General features: G+C 37.9%; 1 protein-coding gene across 1 annotated transcript in view; it reads left to right on the forward strand.

Annotated features, from left to right (window-relative positions):
• Positions 1–23,251, forward strand: part of LOC109426373 (uncharacterized) — a 68,680-nt gene extending 45,429 nt beyond the window's left edge. The window contains exons 3-4 of the mRNA XM_062848870.1: positions 10,365–11,862; positions 22,462–23,251. Coding sequence (XP_062704854.1) covers positions 10,365–11,862; position 22,462 — 1,499 coding nt within the window. The 3' untranslated portion in view covers positions 22,463–23,251. The remainder of the gene's footprint in view (positions 1–10,364; positions 11,863–22,461) is intronic.
• The last annotated feature ends 2,546 nt before the right edge of the window (positions 23,252–25,797 follow it).

Raw genomic sequence — 25,797 nt, forward strand, 5'->3', positions numbered from 1 at the left:
ACAACAAGTTTTGCGCAAACAATGATTGTTTGTTGGAAAATTTTGTGGAAAACAATTTTTTATTGGTAATTTTTATTATTGAGAAAGTTTGCCTAAAATGTATCTACGATACTTCGTTCTTGAGTAATGATTTTTCAAAGTAGGTGGTGTCTGTGGAAAATGTTTGTTTTCCACTGGAGTTTTCCGGAAAATTAGGCGAGCCTGATTTTTTTCAATTTTGTTTTTGTTCATATAGGTATATAGTAAGGTGGCCCACACTTAGGCCGGAACAAATCTCATTTTCTTCTTTTGTCACAGTGATCGTTAACTCGTCAAGGGGGAGGATGATAAATAATAAATGAATTCGATGGAAAAATATCCAAACAATTAGGCAACATCGGTAAACTCATCGAATTTATTAAGAAATTTTCTGGGGAACTCTAATTACACCTTAAATTTGTTAAATTTCTTGAACATTTTATTTGGTTCCCCCCTTAAAATGTTGAATTCCGAAAAAAATTTTCCGAGGGGGCGGTGACATAAGAGAAAATCGAAATTTGTATCAGCCTTATATGAAAAACAAAAATTTCGAAAAATGCCAAGTCTTACCTCCTCAATCAGTTGTTTTGGATTCCCACAAGCTACGTTCAAAATTTGAGCAAAATCGGTTGAGCCTAAAAGGGCGCTCAAAACGCTTGATGTTTGTATGGGAAAACTTTGCCAAATGTTTGCAGAAATTTTAAGTTTTCGAATTTTGCCGCTAGGTGGCGCTGTAAGCGTTCAATAATCAAACCCTTTGGTATTATTGTAGGTGACAATATGCCAAACAACTTTGTCGAAGACAGTAAAGTGATCCAACGTCTGTGAAAAAAGTTATACCCTAGGAAAAGTGGGGATAAACTTTATTGTTATTTTTCCAATACATGTAAAGGAATAATATCAATAATGAAATCTCAATACTTTGCCTCACTTTGCCTAGGGTATAACTTTTTTCACAGCCGTCGGATCACTTCGCGGTCTTCGAGAAAGTTCTCTGGCATATAGTCACCTACAATAATACCAAAGGGTTTGATTATTGAACGCTTACAGCGCCACCTAGCGGCAAAATTCGAAAACTTAAAATTTCTGCATACGTTTGGCCAAGTTTCCCCATACAAACTTTAAGCGTTTTGAGCGCCCCCTTAGGCTCAACCGATTTTGCTCAAATTTTGAACGTAGCTTCTGGGAGTCCAACACAACCGATTTAGGAAGTAAGACTTGGTATTTTTTCGAAATTTTTGTTTTTCATATAAGTGTGGGCCACCCTAGTATATAGGTATTAGCGTGGTTCAAAAAATCGGTTTTTGCTCCACACCGTTTATTCCATTCGTAACCAGATTCTAAGCCTTCTTCCAAAAAATGAGCTGATTTGGTTGAAAATTGAGAATGCACAAGCCCTTCAAAGTTTGTATGGGAATTACTATGGGAAAACGACGTTTTTCATTCAATTGACCGTAGCATTTCCCCAAGTGTCCTAGAGTGTTAATCGACTCTTGGTACTTCTAGGCTACTCTATCAGCTACAACTTTGCCGAAGACCACATACAAATCGGACGCCTCATTTATTAATTATCGATTTTTATCCAGAATGAAAATCTTTGATCATGATGATTACACCAGGGGTTCTCAAACTTTTCCACCTTGCGACCCACTTTTGATTTTAATAGAATTTGGCGACCCACCAGCACGTATTTTCATAACATCAGTCATTTTTGAAAATTTGAACTGCTTTTTTACCGTTTCCATTGTGATATAAGTTTATTTGTATCGAACACGTTCAATAGTGTGATAAACTTACGTTCAGAGCCGTAGCGTGGCCCCATGGCGCCCTTGGCAAGCATCAAAATTAGCGCCCCACGACAATTGGACATTGTAAATATGTAAAAGTTTGAAATTATTCATTTTTTTCAACTCTTGAGTTTTTTTTATTTTTTGAATTTAACGTTCAACTTAATTTGGTGTCAAAAAACTTAATTGAGTTTCAGGGATTTTTAGGAATCGACAAACGATTTGTTTTACCCATTTTCGGAGATAAGTTCAATTGGTTTTACTAGAATTTTCCAATTACTTTTCCAAAGGTTTCTTCTGAAGTTTGATCAACATATTTCCCAGAAGATCAGTAAGAATATTTTCAGTAACTATTAGATGAAACATGGACATTCAGGAGGGATTTCTTAAGAAATCTATATATGAGTTTTTGTTGGCACCTCTGTAAGAATTCCTGCTGAAACGAAATTATGCAAGAATCTCTGGACGAATTCCTGCAGGAATATCCGGAGTAATATACCTGATGAGAATTCGAGAGACATTTCAGCAAGAATTTCCAATGGAACTAATTTAGTAATTCTTTCAGGGAAACATGGAGCAGTTCATTATGAAATGCCTGAAGGAATTCCTGGAAGAATTTGTAAAGAAACACTGGAAGAATTTCTAAAATAATACTTGGAAGAATTTTTGCTGGATTTTCTGTAAAAGTTTCATAAGGAATCTCTGAAGGAATACAAGTATTAAGAAATAGAAATATCAACCCCTTGCGGATTTTTTGAAGAAATCATTGAAGGTGGTTCTGAAGATATCCTTGAAGAAAATTCACAAATTTATCCCTGAAATATTTTTTGAAAGAATATTTGCAGACATTTTCAAAGGAAACCATGGAAGTTTATCTAATAAAACTATCGGGAGAAATATTCGGAGGTATCCTTTCTGAATAAATTCCTAGATAACTTCCTGAAAGCCTTTCTCTAGGAATTTTCAAAATAGTCCTTCGAAAAAATTTGAGAGGAATCTCCAGAAGGAATTTTGAATTGATTTTTTTTCTGAAAGAATCATCGAAAGATTTTCCGTAAAAATCTCTGGAGCTATTCTCTGTAATCTCTTTTAAAGATTTTAAAATATTTTCTGAAACAAACCCAGAAAGAAATTCCAAAGAAATACTTTGTGAAATTTATGAAGTAATTTCTTATGTATTAAATTTGTTTTGAAGAAATGAAAGAAACTATAAGACTTGAATGGTTTCTGCTAGATTTTCAAGAGTTGATATTCAAATAAACATTTACAGGAAATAACAATGGTAAGAACTGAAATAGCATCATCTGAATACTTTCCATTTGAAATACTTCTTGTCAAAACTGTAAAATATTCAATGAATGCAAAGAAAATCATCGGAAGTAACCTCAATACATTCGCCAGTGGGAATGTTTAGGAATTTTGAGAAACAAACTTGCACTAGAATTTCTAAAGCATATAGGTTATGTTCATTAAAAAAAAAAACAATTTCTCCAAATTAAATAGTAGATAAAATGCCAGCTAACATCACGGTATGTATTCAAAACAATGTAGAGAAATCTGTTTTTTTTTAGAATTCAGGAGAACGTAAATACACATGATCAATCTTTCATATTATAAGTAATGAAATATTGATAACTTTCAAGAAAACAATAGCATTATCCTGTTTCCTTCTAGCCTTGACCCTTTTCGGTACCCCTATGAGGTTGGCGCCCTTGGCGTGGGCCAACCTGGCCAATCGCACGCTACGGCTCTGCTTACGTTACGCAACACTTATTTTTATAAATTTTGAAGTTTTTTTTAATTACAGAACTTTTTCTGTTTTCCGAAAAATGTCAAAATAATGACATTCCACAGCAATTAAGTTGGCGAATTTCTAAAACAAATTTGACCATTCCTGCTCCATGCATTCAGTAGTTCGGCTCTAGAGGCGCGTTTTCCTCCATTTGGGAAATTTGTGCCATGCTCCATGCATTACTACAGTACTCCACAGATTTGAGGAATTCTGTCACACATTTTCAAAAAGGCTGTGGAGGTATAGTATCAACTTTATGCTTATGTAAAACTTTAAGATTTTCCTGTCGAATGAAGGCGTAATGCGTTGTCATTCAAATCATACAAATTGTATGTACCGACGTGCACTAGGACGTGCATAAATTTCAAGATTCATCACACAGATACTGATTAAAATAATACTCAATGTTTACGCGAGTAAGCAAACATTAAGTAAGTTTGTTTTAGAATTTTAGTGCTGCTAGATGATCAGATATGGTAAATGATCAAAATACCGAAATTTAGGGAAAATTTTCCAAAGCTCTGCTGATATATTGACAATGTTTTTTCATAAGAGCCTAACTGACTCAATCGATTTCTCTTCGTCGACTCTCTCTTTCGCTAACAACTTGATCACAACAAACAAAATCATTATTATTTTTGTTTTCATAGCAACATGTAGTCGTCTTCTTCGCATTTCAACCAAAAAAATCTTTGGAAAACTCAATACACATTCTGTGATAACACAAAGAGAGGATCGATAAAGAGAACTATAAAATGTCAGTTAGGCCCAAATGAAAAATCAGTGTCGATATACTAATAATTCGGAGATGGTTCACTGATTCTTCCAGAGTGTTTTTAAATTTCGAAACATGATTCGACATAAGTAAAGGGTGATCTTTATTAGAACATCACACAAACCTTCGCGACCCACCGATAATATAATCTGCCCACGACCCACTAGTGGGTTGCGACCTATAGTTTGAGAAACGCTGGATTACACTATTTGATGGGCATCACTGCAGTTTGCCTTGAAACATAGAAGCTATGATTTATGTGTGATATCTTTGTCGCCATGTGCAGCAATGTTGCCGGCTGGGAAACTGAACGATCACTGTTCAAGTTTCTGCAGTTGGATAAAAGTCGATAAATAATTAATGAGGCGTCTAATTTGAATGTGGTCTTCGACAAAATTACCAAGGGACTACCAAGGGTCAACTAACACTATAGAACACGCGGATGGTCATGGGCTAAATTCCCAGCCCCCCAACAAAAAGCTCGTTAGCCGCTTGAAGAGACACGTGAGCCCACCCGTCCAACACTATGGCCGTCTGGAAGCGGACTGACAACTGACCCTCTTTTGAGCAAACTCGCTCTAATGCTCCACACCCGGATTACGGCAATCGACCAACGGCGATGAACAATGGATCCCACTTTGGACTGATGAAGCAGTATTACGTGCTCTTCGATCTACTGTCAAAAGTAGAGAGTGCAAAAGAGGCAACGTCGCAGCAGATGCAAAAATAGAATTAAGAATATAAAGTAGTTACATCGCCACTTTTCATATGGACAGTTGGCAATTGATGTCGATCTCGTGATGCCCAAGTTGGCGAATAGAGCTTATAGTGTAAGGAAGGAGATATGTAGAATAAAAAAACCCAGATTAATCCACCTAGTGGTGATAGTGCCTTTCTCGTCGAATATGTACTTATGAACTTTTCGTCGACGTTAGCCAAAATGTTCCTGAATCCTGAAAACACTTCATATAGTAAAGCAACAATTTTAACAAAGCCATCATCGATTTTCGAAACTTATTGATGATACATATCCGATCTAATGTTCAACAGCAAAACAGAGCTGAAAAATATCAGACCTCTCAGTTGACTGCTTGACCACCTTAACCCTAGTCGTGTATTGGGGTCATTATGACCCCATTACATCCACTACGGCAGCGGGGTGAGCGTCAGCTAATGCATGAAGAAGGTTAACTTTATTCACAATCACAGATCACTTTGTGATCTTCGCCAATGTTTATTTCTGCACACTTTAGGATATATTTTATTATTATTGGTAACATGATTCATGTAAAATTTACCTTCCTACGAGAAAAATGCGAAAAATGTAAATTTTCCACTCAAATTTCAATCGCAATGAGAAGAGTGAGGGCTCAACTAGCCGCACCCAAATTGGGAGCAGTAGGGATTGAAGATTGAAAAACTGAATGTGTTGATGCGAGAAAATTATATTTTTTCCATAAAACGTTGATCCATCCTTCTATACATTTACACTGCAGGAATCTGAAATGGTGTGATTTGAAGAGATCGCTTTGGTCACGATTTTGTTCTCTTGCATATATGAAGACTTTGACCATTTCTTCACTTATAATCATACCCAACGTTTACATGCTATCAAAAAAGCCACAATTTGATTTATCGCTTTGTCATTTATTTTGTTCACCTTTATAATTCCGCTATTTGATGTGCAGCTTGCATGAGTTTTGTTAAATTTTACGTTTTCCCACTTCCGGCGGGACGCCTAAAACCGATTCCGGTTGTCTCAGATATGGTCTGAGACTATGTTGTTGTCAACTGTTCATCGGGTTACCTGAAAAAACAAAAATTAATGTGAGGCTATTTTCTTGCTAACCGTTCGACATTTTTTTGCAAAAGCCGCGATTTTATATATCGCATGCATGTTTTTGGTTCATTTCTATTAAAACACTTCCGATGGAACATCCGCAACCGATTCCGAAATATTATCACAAGTTCTAGATTTGGCCTGAGACTATTTTCTTGTTGACCGTTCATCAGATTATCAAAAACGCCGCTATGGTTTAGTTCCCTTCTATATTTTACCACTTCCGACGCGTTACTCGTCTTGTCACCAGTTCTGGAACACTACCAGTTCTCCCAAATATGGTCTGCGATTATTTGTTGATTGACCGTTTATCTTGTTACTGAATAAGTCATTAATATGTCGCATGTATTGGTTCTCTTTTACATTTGACCATTTCTGGCGGGACACCCGTAATCGGTTCCGTAACACACTGATATGGCTTGCGTCTATTTTCTTGCAACTGTTCATCATGTTACATAAAAAGCCGTGATTTGAGCTATCGCATGCATGGGTTTGGTGTCACTGCCGGCCCGGAATCGGCTGGGAAACACTACTGATAGTCGCTTAAATAGTCTGAGCCTACTTGCTTGCTAAAGTTTATTAGGTCATCAAAAAAGCCATGGGTTTTGTTCTATTTCATATTTAGCCGCTTTCGGAGGGAAACCCGGAACTTGTTTCGGTACTACTGACAGTCCATAATGTGGTCTTAGCCTACTTCCTCAATAACCGGTCATCAAGTTGTCGAAAAAGCCGTGATTGATGCGGCGCATGCAAAAATTTTGTCAACTTTTATATACGGCCACTTCCGGCGGAACACCCGGAACCGGTTCAGATATGGTCTAAGCAGAGAAGAGAAGGCCATCTCCCGAGTCAGAAATTGATAAATATTTCATGCTGTTGGTCGCGACACCTAGCGGTTGAAGCCACACTTTTTACACGGAAAATTTCAACCGTGTTGACACGAAAAAGCAAAGTATTTCGGAGGCAGGTACAACAACTCAAAAACTGATTCGCAAAAAAAAATTGTTTAATTACAATGTATTTCGAGGACACAGACAAAGTTGCTTATCTCTTAAAATATTGACCGGTACGCGATACAATAGTGATGGGAATATGTATAAAATCGTTATGATAATTGAGAAAAATTGGTAAAACATCATTATTATGCTTTATAACAGCCTGCAATTGCAAAAACACCTTTGGTACGTGTACCATATTATTGCAATAGTGGTCAAAACAACAATTGATATGCTCTCAATGAAACAAAATTTCGAAGAATAAGATAAGTAATCATCGATATGACGTCATCTGTTTATTTATTTTGATTATACCTGAAATAAACAACACACTTTGAGTCATGCAGTTGTTTTGACGTTTATACACGATGGAAACGAAATGGGCAGAAACAAAATAAATCGAGTCGATTTTTCACGCCTAAAATTTATCACTTTTCGTGTGTTTGGTTTGTTCTGAGATGCCCTTCTCTTCTCTGGTCTGAGACTATTTTCTTGCTAACTGCTCATCAGGTAATCGAAAATGCCGCAGTTTGATGTGTCGCATGCATGGATTTGGTTCACTTTTATATTTGGCCACTTCCGGCGGGACACCCGGAACCGGTTCCGGAACACTACCGGTTCAGATATGGTCTGAGACTGTTTTCTTGCTAACTGTTCATCAGGTTATCTAAAATGCCATAGTTTGATGTGCCGCATGTATGGGTTTGTTACATTTTTATGTATGGTCCCTTCCAAGGGTACTGGTCCGGAACACGTAAATGGCCATATCTCCGGAGCGGCTGGACCGATCCGAACCATTTTCAATAGGAAACAATGGGACCGGATTCCGCGTCGAATGAACCGTCGGTCATTAAAATCGGTTGAGGTTTACTGCCAAAAAGTGATGTGAGTTTTTTTGTACACACACATACACACACATACACACACACACATACACACTCACAGACATCACCTCAATTCGTCGAGCTGAGTTGATTGGTATATGTGACTTGACCCTCCGGGCCTTCTATCAAAAAGTCGTTTTTTTTTTATTCTTACTCACTTAACCTAATTTACAGCTCTTTTGTCCACTAGGGCACTACGTGAGCGATTCAAATTGGACGCTGCGCTTACATTTTGTACAGCCAGCGCCTACATGTATTCTATTCTAATTCAACTGTACCGAACTGGTGTCTTGTTCTGCTTCAACTTTTCTACCCTGTCCATGGTAGAATGATGAGCACGATGATGCTGATGTGTGGCTGCTGTTCCTTTTCCAGTCCGATTGGGAGTCCATTATGAGTTGCGGTTCGCCGATATCCAAATTCCGGGTCCGTTAGAGCTATATGCTCCGAAGAGAGTCAGGTGCCAGCTGCTCTCGGGGGGAAGAGCAACTGACGAAAAATTGCAAGTGCCGGGGCTGGGTTCGAACCCATGACCATCCGCTTATGAAGCGAACGTGTGGACCACTGCGCCACGGGCCCCGACAAAAAAAAAAAGTCGTTTTTGGAGTGAACATATAGCCTTTCCAGTACACTTAGTGTACGAGAAAGGCAAAAAGAACCAAATAACGAAGCTCTAATAACGTGGAGAGGACAATAATTGTTCTTTGAAGCTTGCAATTCAGCTAATAGGGTAATTCGCCAATTGTTGAACGGTTAGTACCGGCATTTTGGTTTTCGTTTGTTTTTCCGTGCTTAATTCCACTTCAGTTGAAACATATCCAGTGATCGTCTAGATCTACTTATCCCTCATACTGCCCATTGAATTTGTATTCCCTTAAATTCCATTTTCTAAGAGAAAATAGAACATTTGTATGGGAAGTCTGTAACCCAAATGTTGAACGCTTCCTTAAGCTAGCTCATCCTAATGTTGGACGGTTCTCGCCAATTGTTGAACGGTTGAAGCTTTGTTCGTAATTGATGACGTATAACCCGACATCAACCTATGATTCACCTGTTTTTATTTTGGCCACCAAACCCAACACAGACACGACAGTTACCCGACGTGGGTCCAACAGTGGTCCAACATTTGATAAAAATTGACCCGACTTTGACCCGACATCCGATATTTTTTCACTCTGGCGGATTTTTTTCCGGGTTTTTCGTGTTTTGTGCCCAGCTAGTCCGAGCTAGTGACAATTCATTTGAATGACAAGGAATCGCACATTTGAAGAGAGCTCTAGTGGAATGAAATCGTTTTAAACATGACTAGATGTATAAATGGCTGAAAAGATTTGATTAGAAGCGAAAACGACAGAAGAAAAGTACGCCTTTAAAAGCCCCTTAAACTCTCCTGGAAACCCATGGGACCCACTCAACCCCCAAGGACACTCATGGAACGAACCTTAAATCCCTTGAAAACACGTGGGTTGCTCCTGAGCCTCCTGGAACGCCTTGAAATACTCCTGGGACCCCCTTAACACTCTGAATTCCTCTTGAATACCTCTGGAACGCCCTTGAAACCCATTGAAAACCACTGTAATCTTTCTGAAGCCCACTGGAACACCCCTAGAACATCCCTGGAACGCCCTTGAAACCCAATGAAATGCACGGTTAGGTAAAGTGAAAAAAAATTCTAGCAGTGATTCTAACATCGTAGGTTATGCCAGTGTTCAACAATTGGATCATGGATGCATAATAATAGTGTGATAAGAAAAATATTTTTTCAAATTAAATTACAATGAAAATGTGATTTTAAACAATGTTTAACTGTTAATAATATCCTTCCAGTTCTTGTAACTATGGTGTGCCTTTAATATTTGTGGTTGATTTGCCCGCAAAGCTTATTTCGTAACAGCAATTTCTTAAAATAAATCTTAAGAATTGTGCAGTTTTCGTGTCATCAGTGGTACAAAATTTTCAATAAATTTTTTTGACGTAAAATATGTATAATTTTGTAACTTAATTAGAGCAATATCGTGACACACATGTATATGCATCTACATCATACGTTTACGTTGGATAAAAATTACTTAAGTAAGATTTATAATAAAATATTCAGAAACTGTTCAACATTTGGGTAGTGTTCAACAATTAGCGAATTACCCTACTTACTTCTCAAAAAAGTTTTCTGAATACATCTTAGATATCAAAAGCCTGAAATTTTCGTATTTGCAACTGTATGCGCGTAATATTTCTGTATTTAATTTGTTGCTTTATTTTTTTTTCTCTTTCAGAGATTCATTCGAGTGATCACGAAGTTTTCTCCCTGGAACACATGCTGCCCATACTTGGGTTAGAAGGAATGGTCTACGGCGGCCACAAAATGCCCCAATTCATGCCTTCTCATCAGTACAAACCATCAGAGTACCATTTTTTACCTCACAAACTAAAGGAAGATACTCCTGTTCTGTCCAGCTTTACGCCAACAGAAACAGTACCATCTCAGTCCCACCCATCTCCACCTTCACCCAACTTTGTGCCAGCTATCAATACGGAAGACCAACTGCTAAAAATAGGTCACCAAGCATTGGGGAAACTAGAAACTCCTGGATCTTCGCAATTCCAGCCTGTTGTTCATGAGAAACCCACCTTCGTTAAGCCCGAGAACTACCCGAGCAAGTATGGATTTTCACATGGGCAAACATTCAAGACTGTTCCAATCGGCAATGTCCATCCAGGTTTTGGACCCTCAACGCATGCAGGAATGCATAATGAAGTAATTATGTTCCATAAGCCACAGTTTTATTCAACAAAACCGTCACCTGCTTACAAGTGGCAAGAGCACTCAAAGAAACCTCAAATGGTCAGTCCTCTGTCAATCTCAACCAATTTTTACCACCCAAAAACTCTGGCTGGCAACGCAGAAGAAAACAATCAACAGCAACAACAACCTTTGACATACTATCAGCACCAACAACAACCAGCTTCAGCACCAGTTCAAACACACGTTAGCTATTTTATCCCCAAAGAAATTGAATTACCTCAACCACAAGCTCAAGTTGCCCAACAGCAAACTGCACCTCAACAAATGCATCAGCCTTCTCTTTCGGTAAACACAGTCCAAAACGGAGAACACGTCGATTTCGTTGTCCCTAAACAACCATCTCATGAGGAACCTCCAAAGACATACTACAAAACAAAAGCCCATAAACAGCACCACAGCAGTCAACAGCCGACCTACTACATCCACAAGCAATTCGAGTATCCCGAAAAGGCGAATGGAAACGAAAACAACGTTGTTTCCGAATACCATGGATCACACAGTCCAAGTAAAGTGGAACAGACCCAACAACAGCTCCCAGAATCCTCCCCTTACGCTGCCCCACAATATCTACCGCTACAACAGACCCAACAGCAGCAGCCTTCCGCCGCAATCACGTTACATCAGACTCATCCGCAACCACAACAGACATTCCACAACACCAACCAGCAGCAAACTTCGGCACATCAGAATCACTGGAAATTCGGTCGAAGGAATCATCATCGGCACGAACATGTCAAGCCCGTTGTGGAGGCAACCAGCGAACAGGAACAGGACAGCACACATGCATCTTCCATTCAACTGATCAAAACGTTGAAACCGGCGGAAAAGTCGACGACGGAAGTCAAGGTTGAGATCGAGCACGTGGCACAGTCCAGGGCAGATGATAAGCAGCCACAGCAGCAGCAACACCAGAAGGGTGAAACCACGACCATCAGGGCAACGACGACGCGGGCCGGCAGGCAGGGTTGGTGAGTATTTTTTTTTATTTCATTGGTTGATGAGAACTTGGTATATACAATCAAAAGACAATGGGGCACGATTAGTGAAGTACTAGATTTATATTAATGAGCCGAATTTTTGTATAGTGAGATGAGTTCTCCGTTTCTCCAAAGAATTGGTACAAAAACCGTGGGTTTGGGTATGATTCTTTATCTAATTTGATACTGTTTGAGAAAAACTTTGGAAAACTGTGCTGTTGAAAAGACAAGGAATGGAGAAAACAACAACACAGTTTTCTAATGTTTGCTCAAATAGCATCAATTAGACAAGGAATCCTAATACCCTCGCAGAAACACCGTTCAACACTAAATTTTGTTATGGAATGAGAAAAAAATAACAGGGGTTTGGGACCCTAGAAGTGTCATAGCGAAATATTTTTTGAAAAATATTGGACCGGGCCTTCACATTTCAAAACCGAAGTTTGTATGAAGAACTTGAGGTGTTCAATTGATATGTGCATTAGAACTTGCCGTACATATTTTTAGGCATTTTCGGTATTTGGGTTAGTTTCGTTATTGCCTAACTCCTGAATATATGCAAAGCGCGTTCTAATGCACATATCAATTGAACACCCCAAGTTTTCCATACAAACTTCGGTTTTGACTTTTGAACTGTGAAGGCCCGGTCCAATATTTTTCAAAAATTATTTCACTATGACACTTCTAGGGTCCCAAACCTCTGTTATTTTTTTCTCATTCCATAACAAAATTTAGTGCTGAACGGTGTTATCAGTTGGCTTAATACAACTTTAGCTTGTTTCCTACGTATTTCAATCATTTACAGCAGGTAGAATGTCTTTATTGTGATGGAATAATGAATTGAAAACCTTGTGTTTTTAAGGTCTGGAAGGTACGGGCGAAATGGACACCCATCGGGGCATAATGGATACTCCTGCATATTTTATGCTAATTCTTTGATTACATCGACCAGTTGAGTAATTTGCTTACGGAAATCAATTCCACAGATATAATACTTCATCCTAGACGAGATTACATAACATCAAAATTTATTAGGGGGATTAGGGGCATAATAAACATCCGGGGCGAAATGGATACCCCTGTTTTCTTCCAATTCATGGAATTTAAAGTAAAAAATGTATTGCAGACGTTCGAAGGAACAAGTCTGTTTTTCACAGGTAGGGGTATTAGGGGCATAATGGACACCCTAAGCAAATGAGTACGTTAGGCCTGTATAACAGAGTAAAACTTAACATATTATCAGTTGACTTACAACTTAAACTTGTTTCATACGTCTTTCAATCATTTACGGGAGGTAGAATGTCTTTATTGTGAAGAAATAATGAATTGTAAGCCGTGTGTTTTTCAGGGCTGCCAGGAAAGGTACGGGGCGAAATGGACACTCATCGGGGCATAATGGACACCCCTGCATATTTTATGCTAATTCTTTGGTTACATCGGACAGTTAAATAATTTGCCTACGGAGATCAATACCACAGATATAATACTCCATCTTAAACGAGTTTACATAACATCAAAGTTAACTAAATAAACTTTAGGCTAAAATTATCGGATTGATTTTTTTCCAAACTCTCTAAAACGCCTAACAATAAGCAACGCGCGTACATCCATTCGTAATTGCCAGTGTTCATTTCGCCCCGAATCGACTACAACATTCAAATTGCTATTTTAAGTAAATTCTGATCAAAAATAAAATACTTCTTCCATTGCTAAATCATCGTATACATGAAGATAAGGTAACAATTCACTTGTTTTTATGGTGGACACACTCAAACACTCGTAATACCTTATTTGATGCTGCTTCGAAATTGTAAGAATTTCACCATATGAAAAACATATTTCAATTTCAATGATATTTTGATTATTTTGGAGCAATATAAATAGTACTTTTGAAAAATGGAACCATGACTTGTTCCTTTACATTTATGCATTAAAAGTTTTACATAAAAGTCAACGGTTTCGGCAAAAACAGGGGTGTCCATTTCGCCCCGGGTGTCCATTATGCCCCTAATCCCCCTATCATTTATAACCTTTCAAAATAGCTAAAATATTATTTTAATTGAAATATATCTTTCCTATGATGGATTTCTTCCCGGGTAGAGGCTAATGGCAAACAAAGGACAAAATAATAACTGGTTTTGCCATCATATCTCGTTTTACCATTCTTCTGTTATTATGAAAAACTTAAAATGGCAAATCAATAGCAAAATATACAATCATAGCAAATCTTGTCATTGATATGTTATTCATGAACATCTAAATAACACATCAATAACAAAAATTACTATCATGGTAAAGCTTGCAATTTAACACCTTTTATAATGAATTGTATAAAATAACAAAACAATAACATAATTTACGTTCCTAGCTAAATTTGCCATTATTTTGATATTGTGAGAAATTATTTATAAACATTAGGCACCATAACATATTTTACTCTTAATATACCATTAACTATTATATTGTATATTTCAAGCATAACAAAATAAAACTGTTTTTACATTGATTGATGAACTTTAATTTTATTGAAGAAAAAAAAAAAGAAATACCGTGAGGTGCCCATATTTCGTGCACTTAAGAATTTTCAAAGTTTGATAAACGACTGAAATTTTACCATAAAGTGTATCAGATTAATTTCTTCGATAATATTTAGTGCTGGCACTGTAGCTCCCAAGAAAAATATAAATTAGGCAACTTCACATTATACAAGATAGTTACAGCATTAGTTTTGATTTGTTTAAAAATGCCAAATTTCGTGCACGGGTTCCAAACTTCGTTCAAAATGGGTCCAAATTTCGCTCACTTTGAAAGACGTAGAATTCGCCTAAATATGTTAGTTTTCAAAACGTAGCATACTCGTACAATACCAATGAAACCATAACGTGTAGATAAAATCGACGTCTGTGACGAACTATGAATGAATATTTGCTGTTTTCCATGTTCGTCCCGGATGTTTACATTAAGATTTCCAAAATCCTTCTGTAGTTTTAAGGGTTATTATTTTTGATGTTTGTTTTGCTCTTTAATTGAAATCTTAATAAAACAATATATTGTTTGCTATTTCAAATGTTCACTAACTTTACTGATGGTCAGTAATGTGATTGAATTCTTTTTTTTTAATTGTAGCTTTTTACCTTTCTATTATGTGCCATTAATAGGCACAATCCTCGGTAGGTTAGTTCTAGTAAAGCGTCGTCTTCCATATTTGTGTTCTGGCAATAAAGCTTACGGTAATAATTTGCTTGAATGAAACTAGCGGCTGTAAGCTACTACTCTCAATGTTTGGGTAAATAAAATCATCCCGAGCTTACTTAGTATTCTCACATTTATAAATTTGTTTATTTTTTTTTTCTACGTAGTTTATGAGCAGTCCCTAGCTAATTTTAAACCAATTAAAATAGTCATTAGAACTATTATTAATAAACGAATCATGCGATGGCTTTATAGTCATTTGTATACAAGTGAACTTCTAAAACAAAGTTATGAAAAAAAGTGCACGAAATTAGGGACCCATACAAATTGTGGGTTCCTAATTTCGCCAACAACAAAAATGTTGAAACAAAATAAGAAAATAACATTTTTAAGTAATTTTATTGCGTATTATAATAAAACATATTGAATTGAAATAATCAAACATAAATTGGAATATTTACCTTTGATAGAGATCGAAATATTTGTTCACTTCCGTGAGTGTTGATTTTCTCGTATCTCTGAATATGGCATCTGCTATTTGCATACATTTGCAATTTATTTTTCAATCTTTCACATAAATCAATTTTTTCATTTCTTTTTTGTGAATTGTATTAAGATCAAATGCAGTTTTGAGGTTATAGCAAATTTTGGATGATTCCGCTGTTAATTAGATAATAATGCTCTCAGATGTCAGAAGTTAACGAAGTTTGGGCCCGCACGAAATTAGGGCCCCACGGTAGCTCATTTTACCTTTCTTCTGCTACTTTGAAATAATAACTGAATCTACCATTATTTTAAAATTGAATTTGAACAACTAAACCTACCATTATCGTCACATAAACAGCTAAATTTGTTCTTATTCTGTTATCAATAACTCAAGAATGTCATATTTTGTTATTTACCGATAACAGTTAATTTGGGTCTTATTTTGTTATCAATATCTCAATAATAACTTATTTTGTTCTTCAATTTAATCCGCATGCTTTACCATTACTTTGTTATTACAATGGCAAAATAAGTTATTTTCAAGTTTTTCTGCTACCAAAATTTTGTTATTATTTTTGTTATTTTAACTCTTATTTCAAACAAACAAATAACACATTTTGCCATTCAAACATTCTGTTTTAATGGTAAAATTTGCCATTCTTTTGCCATTTAGCTCTACCCGGGTTATTACAGGTACTCTTCGATATAACGTACAAAAAAAAATCTTTTAGGGGCCGTACACAAATTACGTCACGCTCTTAGGGGGGAGGGGGGGGGGTTTGCAGAACGTGACGACCCTTACAAAAAATATTGAGGTCCCATACAAAAAGTGTGACACAGGGGGGAGGGCGGGGTTGAAAAAGGTCGATTTTAGCGTGACATAATTTGTGTATCACCAGTACGTTATATCGAAGTGTATGTTATATCGAAGCGTAGAAAAAAAAAATATTTTTTTATGCTAGTGTTGATGTATTCGACGTGGAATTAACCCTTAATAATGATTTCGGTGAAATTCCCAAAACCAATAATGAAAAACATGAGTTTTCACGAAAAACTCAGTTCGTTTTTTGTGTTTCGATATAACGTACTCACATTTTTTCCCCAAATTGCGCTAATTTTGGGTAACAATGCTAATGCTGCAACACAGCATTGATATGAGTGATATCGTAGTTTATCTGAGGGTCATTCCTGAGAAAAAATAAAAATTTCAATGTTGTACGTTATATCGAAGCAAATTGTACGTTATATCGTATTCGCTATATCGAGGGCACGCTATATCTTCGAGGGTACGTTATATCGAAGAATACCTGTATTTCGAAGCAAAAACATATAAGGTTTTGCGAGCGTTTGATGTGTTCATCATAAAAATGAGCGACGTTTTACCTTATCTGCATGTATACGCAGATTTATCAATGAATAAAGTTTAAATTTTTGATCAGAATTTACTGAAAATAGTTATTTTGATTATGATGTCGCTTCGGGGTGAACTGAACTGAACACCTACAATTACAATTTAATTGTTTAAGCTTGAAGTCGTTATTATCAATTTTAGTTCTATGTAAATTTGTCTAAGATGGAGTATTATATGTGTAACATTGATCTCCGTAGGCAAATTACTTAACTAGTCGATGATGATAGTGTACGTTGGACTTCCTAATCGTTCCTTCCGAGTGAAATATTGAACTGTAAATTTTGAAGAACTGCTTTTAAGGGAACGACTGTTACTTAAAGGGCGGACGGGACGGTCGGGGAAATATGCGCCATTGCTCTGTTGCTACTAAGATGGTAATCTCAGATTCTACTTCATATTTTGCAACAAAAACCTATCACTGTGTATGCTCACTTGCAGTGCATATGCTGATTGTTTTTCAGCATCTTCAGTGCGATAGAACTCGAGATTACCATCTTCAAAATCGCGAGGCAAATTGTTAGAAAGAGAGGCAAGATAGGAAAAATAACACGGCGTCCCGTTTCACCTTAACTGGTGCCGAAACTTTGGGTAAACAATAAACCCGTTTTAAGAATAAAGACTGCGTAGCCACTAAAAGTTTCCATTTTGAAGAACATCATCCTACTCTAATCTACTCAACACACTGAAATTCAGAAATTGATCTCGGTAAACGGTTTACCGGGAATCCAACAGCTGATATCTCGGTAAAATATTTACTGATTGTCGGTAAAAACTTTACCGAGATTTAGGCAAACCATTTCCGAGTCTCGGTGAACTTTGCCGAGATCTCGGTAAAAAATTGGATTACCGAGATCTCGGCAAAGTTTTGACGACATCTCGGTAAAACTTTTACCGAGATTCAGTAAAAAATATTACCGGATTCTCGGCTGTTGGATTCTCGGCAATCCGTTTGCTGAAGTCGGCGATTTAATTTAAGGCGAAACTGGAAGCATTTTCTCAGTTTTTCGGTTTTTGATTTTTTATTAAATAACGATGCAATATTTTCAAAATCGGTTTTCATACACATGTAGAGTATGGATCAAGGTATCTTCTGAATTTTTTTGAGGTCGAAAATGTTTTCCATTTTTTCAGAAACCATTTTTTTGTGAAATTTTGTTCAAAAATGGTTTCTGTAAAAACGAAAAACATTTTCCACTACTAAAAAAAATTCAGAAGATACGTTGATCCATACTCTACATGTGCACGAAAACCGATTTTGAAAATATTGCTTCGTTATTTAATAAAAAATCAAAAACCAAAAAATGAGGAAATGCTTCCAGTTTCGCCTTAAGTGTGAATGTTACAAACGAGGTAAACATTTCGCCAGCAATCCGAATACTTGATTGTGATCCTTCCAGCGTTGCGAGTATCAGGCCCAATACGTCCGGACGATCATGATCTGGCATTATCTACCAACGCTAATTTCGTTTCACCGAATTGACACTGCCTTACAATCAGTATACTGATGGTGCATTTGCAAGTTATAATCCCTAAATCTGTCTAAAGCTATGTTCACTTAGAATCCGGAATCATGTCACATTTTCTAGTGGCGCTCTCAATGAGCACAATCATCATTCTTTTGCAGCACTCTGATCATACACTAATCCTCTTTGAATAGTGAAAATTTCATCGATTTTCTTGCAACGAGTGAAAAGTTATTTCAGATTGAAGACAAGAGGAGGAAAAAAATCTTGCACAAACACGTTGGAAATTTAGCGTGGTCAGGTACGACAGTCGCGAAAAATGTTAATATCGTCAAAACCATTATGTGTTATGTGCACAGATGTTGTTAACCATGGCATAAGGAAGTGTCCTCGGAAGAAAAAAGCTTGGGTTTATTGATAAATCTGCTTTGAATTTGAAGATTTGGCAAGAAGTTCGAACTCTGGGCATGGTTTTTTCGCAACAAGATGATGAGAACCAATTCATACAAGGATGACAGCCTCAAGAATCGCGTGCTGCTTTTCAAAAACGCACTCAAGGGATATGTAGAGGTTTTACCTATTTTGATGAGCTGCCATGACAGCCGGAGACGTTCAGTGGTATCGTCACAGATGGGTAGTGTTTATCAACGGAAAAAACACTCAAATTTCGCGTTTTCTCAATTCACTGAATTGCCCTCATTTTGCAATAAAAAAAAGTTTGGCAATTTTTCTTCGGAATCCTAGTCAGACTAGTCAAGGCACTCAGGACACTGCATAGATGACCTGATTGTTGAACAAACGTGCGGAAGGGGTTGTTGCTAAAATTTATCACCGTTGTGCAGATTTTTAGAGAGGTCAACACTGAAAAAGTGAGAAAATGTGTTAAAAATAAAAATAAATAATTTCAATGATATTTTTCCATGAAAGTACAATAAATAACCTTTGTTTTGAGGACGAAATGTTTTGAGGTGAAATGTTTGTTATTGCATTTTTTTATTCGTTGATAGACTTTCAAGCAAATCTTCGACGAGAAAAAATAAATACTCACACGTCAGTATAAGCTATTTTACGAGACGTTCTACCGGTGGGCCGCTCATTGTTAGTGTTTACATTTGATATTTTTGTTTTCGCGAAAAAGTAGCATAACATGTGGTGAGCGCTAATCAGATTTTTGCTGGCAGAGATGTTTCGGTTTCTAATGCGGCATGTATGAATCCCCCGAGCTGTATGATGTCACTAGTAGATGAAAAAACATCCCCACGGTCTACGGATATTAATTATAGTAGGCGGATTGACGCATTTTTGCAAATAAATGAACCCCGTTTATTGGATGGGCCCGTATCACATGTTATGCTAACGAAAATGTAAATAAATGGGCCCACCGGTTGGACTTCAAAGCTGGTAAACATTCAAAAAACAGCTGATTTGAAACGTCTCATAAAATGCCTTATGCATGAAGGCTAGCAGCTGAACGAATCATGTATTCATTGCACCAACCGAGAGCGTGCGTTCAATGTTGTTTTCATTAGCAGTGACAAAACCCAATCTATGGGAAAAGCGGTGGGAGAATATTTTGGTGGGACAAAACTTTCCGCGTGTGAGTCTATTACGGGGCAAAATCCGCAATATTTCATCCCTGTGGGCTTCGTGGCCGTGCGGTTAGCGGCGTCAGTCGTTTAGGCGTATTGTGAGTGCCACGGAGTGAGGGTTCGATTCTCGCTCCAGCCGGAGGAAACTTTTCGTCAAACGAAAAATCCTCCACTGGTCCAATGGGTGTTCCGTGTTGTCCGTTGCCTAATGTTAGTGAATGTTCACTGTTCAGTCTGTGCAAACTCTGGTTGAAGACGGTGTAGTGTCTTTTTTTTTCTAAGATATACGTGATTTTGTCATTCCGGATTCTAAATGAACATAGCTTTAGCATCATCCGCAGGTTTAGCGTAGGTCCAATGTTGATTGGCCCTCACGAAAACCAGCCTGGCATTCACCGACGAATGACACCTTAAGAGGTCTTCGACGCTCACGCGACAGTATCTTATAGGCCGAATTTGAATGGATAATATGTCAGTAATTAGCGTACTCTAGTCTGTGCCCTTTCTTTAAATTGGGTGACGAACCAGCACAATTGCACTGTTGAGCAATAACTGGTTTGCGTCTATTTTTTCATCTGTTTAGTCTTTGTTTTATGTAATGTAAACTATTGAGCTAATACTTATACTTGTATTTATGTGAGCAAAAAAACTTTTGATTACGTTGTATGTAGGATTTACCACAACAAGTTGAACAAAAAGTAGACAAAACCCGTGAATTATTAAAACAGTTTCCGTTGCATATTTTTTTTATTGTCGATTTATCTACGCAGTCAAAGCTAGAAATCGAAAGATTTAGAGTGGATCTTCCAAATGAGGGATAACAATATTGTTTTGTTGAGAAATCTAAGAGTTCTGGAGAGCTTAAGTTGGCCAATTTGTAAGGAGATTTCTCTTTTTTTGCGTTTTTTTTCCTAAAGGGATATGAGGCCATCCATCTAGATAGTGGGCAGTTCTATTTCCTCTTATATTCCTATAATCTGATGGTTTGATTAATGCAGTTGCTTGCTTCCGTGAAGTTCGATCGGAATTTCATCCTTCCAGCAGCCTTGTTGTTTTTCAGCTCCTTATCGACCTCCCAAATTTCACTGGTGGTGGTTCTATTACTTGACTGTCAACAACTAAATTTATAATGTTCTTAGGTGCTCCTTCGGGCTAATTACGCGCCTGGTTGCCACTGTTTCATGGATAAATTACATCACCAGATTCGTTGGTATCTCCAATCCACTCGTCTAGTTTCTGATGGTACTGCAAAATAACCCTTTCGACTGACAAGCGTTGGATTTAAAAAGGAATGGTTCTGTTGTATCTTCTACTTGTATGATAATCACACCCGCAACTTATCGCGACTGCAAGATAATGAACCGTGCCAGTGTTCGGACCAATGAAGAACCCCATCTATGACGTCCGGAAAATGTCACTCGTCGACCAACACGTGATCTATCTTGGAGCAAGTGGTACCACTCGGATATCGTCAGCCGCAGATTGTTGATAACAGAAGGGGCTCTCCCTACCGCCTTAGGTGTACCTGACGCTATACAGCATTTCATACTCAGCCGCTGGATGTCAGAGCAGACGCTGTTTGAGCCTTATCTTTTTAGTAAGCAGAATTTCGGGACGCACCTCCTCAATCTAGCTGAAGTCAGAAGGCCAACAGGGTCTAGGCGGCACTACAAGCTAGACACACAACTCTTAGCTAGTGGCCTTTGTCATCGATTGACCCGTGAAAGCATGAGCTCGGAACTCGTGAGACGCTTCTTCCAGGTTGTCGACTCAAAATTTTAAATCCCCACTCTAAACCTTTTTTACGCAAATTTTCAAGAGAAATTACCCAATGAGTTATTTTCGTCGGATTTTTTTCCGTGAGAGGATTTGATGCGCGGTGGGACATCCTTAACATATGTGTAGAATGTATTTCTCTTTTCAATTTGTAACGGTCCCGTAGAAACAGACCATATCACAGTAGAGGTTAATATTTTCGTATTATGCAATCTGTGCATCATGTATGTTTATAGGTATACACGGAAATGAATAAATGTGCCTCATGTTGGTTAGCAAATGTCCAATCTTCCATTCATATTTCATTCAATACGTTATGCATGAATTCAGTGCGTACTAAATACACCTTAAGCACAACATTATTTCTTATGCAACAAACTTTAAACGAGGAATTTCCTCGCAATCTTTTCTCCGACCTTCGGCACTATAATTCAAACTAATCCTCAGTATATGAACCCCGCTGATGGTCCATAAATTACAACGCTAATGCCCATCTAAAACACAAATATCCTACTTATTGGTGATGCAACAAGCGCGAATTTCACTTTCATCCTCTGCTCAATGGAAAGCAAATTCAGTTTCACTTTAAACATATCTCAGCTCGTACCAGGTACCAAGCTGTGTTTTCCGGTTTTTTGATTTACTATTCTGCTCTTTTTACACTCCGATACAGATTTATGCAACTCCTCGAGCAACATGTGATGGCGGACGACTGCGAGGAAAGTACATGCACTCGAAAACTGACTCCACTTGTGCCCCCGAATGAACCGAATAACCGGACCAGCGCCAGCGATGGGAACCACCAACTAGCGACAACCGTCCGAACAAAAACACCAAAACTAAGCTTCACGGGAGGAGCAGCTGATGGAGAGAGGAAACCGAGGAGATGATGACTTCTTCGGTAGCGGAACACCCAAAAAATAACAACCAACGTCATACATTAGAGCACAACCGATCCGGAAATTTCGGAGGTTTTAATTGATGCTTTTCTATTCATGTGTTGCTTACTATAGCGGGGTTGTTATTGTTGTTGGTGGATTATTTTGTTATTCATAGCATTCAAGCAAAAAGGTTTTGTTTGAAATTGATTAGGTTGAGTAATTTATTTGATTTGTTAGGTTAGTTGCAATAGTTATCTTTTGTGTTTGAAAGTGGCTGTAAGAGAGTGTCAACTGAGAGAGAAAGTATATAAGTAGAATGACAGCATTTAATTGTTATTGGTCTTGACAAGATTTCAAAAACTCAGAACTTCAAGGAAATTATAGGAGAGAATTACACTTACACCAAATCCTAACTGAACACAGAGTGAATCTTCCCATTTCTTTTCAGTTTTCTATTACCTAGACTAGTACGTAGCTATTTATTAACTAGCTCACGACCGGTTGGTAAAATCGATCAGAAGAGCAGCCCATTTGATTCTAGTTGTAAGCGTCTACGGAGATGAAAATAAAGCGATCAAATCAAGTCGAAATTTGTTGTTTCATTGTGGATAATTGGTTCTTGTAGATCGGATAAAAAGAACGGGCGTCTTGACGGGCGTCAAAGAAAATCAATGATCTTCGGAAATCGCCTACGTGCCAGTCTTGAATCTACATATCAGGGGTTCTCATTGCACCGTAAGGCGAAGATATTTCAGTTATTGATCGATCATTAAAACTGGAAATGCAATATGCGATTGTTATGGTGATACCCATTTGAAAGATGTTCCTAGAACACTTTGAAACAAATAATAGAGAGCTACGGGCATTGGATATCATACCAAGAACTCCAGAGATTACAGTTACAGGGGATTTGGGATATTTTGGGGCTTCAGAGGGTTCCTTGGAGGGGACAATAAAAGTTCATTTGGATCTCAGAAGGGGTTTCAAGAGGTTTAAAAAATCATTTGTTGTTGTTGATAGATATAGATTTGATGACCCGTTAAGTCCGTCAAGGACCCTGGAGTAATTCTTGATCACGCGCTTACTATGCACGCCATAACACCATGGTTCTTTTGGCCTTGTGGTTAGTCTACATACATGATCATAAATGGCATGATTCTGGGGTATATCGAATTGACTTTTCGATAACTGAACATTTGATGCGTTGATCAAAGACGCTATTTTGAATTTGTATATTTGTTTTCAGCGTTTTATATATGGTGCATTTGTAGTAGGCCCAACTTCCGCTAATGATGCGCCCTCGAATTTCACGACTTACGTTGTTGTCAGCCGTCAGTATGAATCCGAGGTAGACGAATTACTCCACCACCTCGAAGGTATCCCCGTCTATCGTAACATTACTACCCAGACGGATCTGGTCAAGCTCGGATTCGCCTACCAGCATGTACTTTATTTTTGAAGCATTTATCACCAGTCCTACCTTTGCTGCTTCCCGTTTCAGGCGGGTGTTCAGCTCTGCCACCGTTCCAAATGTTCTGGCGATAATGTCCATGCCGTCCGCAAAGCACACAAATTGACCGGATTTTGTGAAAATCGTTTCCCGGCTGTTGAGCCCGGCTCGTCGCATCACACCTTCCAGAGCGATGTTGAAGAGTAGGCAGGAGATTCCATCACCTTGTCGCAGTCCCCGGTGAGATTCGAATGAACTGGATAATTCACCCGAAACCCTTACGCAGTTTTGCACACTATCCATCGTTGCTTTAACCTTCACGTACCCGACCCCCGACAACTCAATTTCAAAATGCTGGCCTTTCGTCAATTTTCAACCGATTTTTTTGAAGTTACCCTCAATCCATCATAAATTGGGCTAGTTTATTACACTCAAGTGGCCATGCAATATTCAGAATCATTCCGGGGATATTCCGGATTGTGTTGGGGTCAGGAGGTTGCCAAAATGGCTATAAATGATTATTTCGTTTGTTAGTTTGTTTGAATCATCGATTTTCAGCGAAATTTTTGTTGCGAACAGTGAAACACAACTGCCATAACCAGATTTGAATAAGTTGACCCATGCGGATCGTGACAGGTTCCGCGGGGCCTCATTGAGGACATTTCTGATTTTCAACCTAAACATGCCTTGCGATTTATCATTCTTCATTATTTTGAATGACTGAGTCAGAAACGATAGACTGAAGTCTGTATCAAATCAACTAATATGGCCACCGCAAAACATTTAGCACAGGTTCTACGGGGGTGTCATCGGGGACATTTCTGGTTTGCAACCAAAACATGCCGCATATAATAACTGATATGGCCGCTCCGGAACACCTAGAACAGGTTCCGCGGGGCCTCTCAAACATAATACACACGAAATAATCACTTTTAGTCATCACAAAAAAGGCGATCGAAAGGATGTCAGTAACTACCGAGGAATATCATCTCTCTGCGCCATCATTGGGACAATAAGTCTGTTGATGTTATAATAATAAATAAATAATTAATTTTTTTTGGGATTTTTCGACTGGAACTGGATCTTATTGCGTAGAAACGGCTATCTCAGTCTTAATTTACGACGATTTATTTTATTCTACCCGACGTTTCGGCCATGGGTTTTGGCCTTTTTCAAGGGAAAAATTGTCTATCGTCCTTGTCCTTGTTACAATTTGCATTTGCATTTGTCAATTAATCCGGGTCATTGCTTTTTTGTAAATTTTAGGGTAATTTAAATGATAATTTTGGTCAGAGTTTTGCTTACACATATAACGACTGTTTTAAAATGGTGAAATTCACCAATAGAATAAAATAAATCGTCGTAAATTAAGATTGAGATAGCCGTTTCTACGCAATAAATAATTAAATAAATTTGGCAAAACAAACAACTCCCTCAACCCCTGCCCCAACACAATCCGGAATATCTCTGGAATGGTTCCGGATATTGCATGGCCACTTGAACATAATAAACTAGCACTTATTTATGATCGATTAAGGGCGACTTCAGAAAAAAATCGGATAAAAATTGAGGAAATGCCAGCATTTAGAAAATGAGTTGTCGGGGGTCGTGTACGTGAAGGTTAATCAGTCTAGTCAGCTTCCCAGGAAAGCCGTTTTTGTCCATGATTCTACATAGC

The sequence above is a fragment of the Aedes albopictus genome, chromosome 2, assembly GCF_035046485.1.
Source record: "Aedes albopictus strain Foshan chromosome 2, AalbF5, whole genome shotgun sequence".
NCBI lineage: Eukaryota > Metazoa > Arthropoda > Insecta > Diptera > Culicidae > Aedes > Aedes albopictus.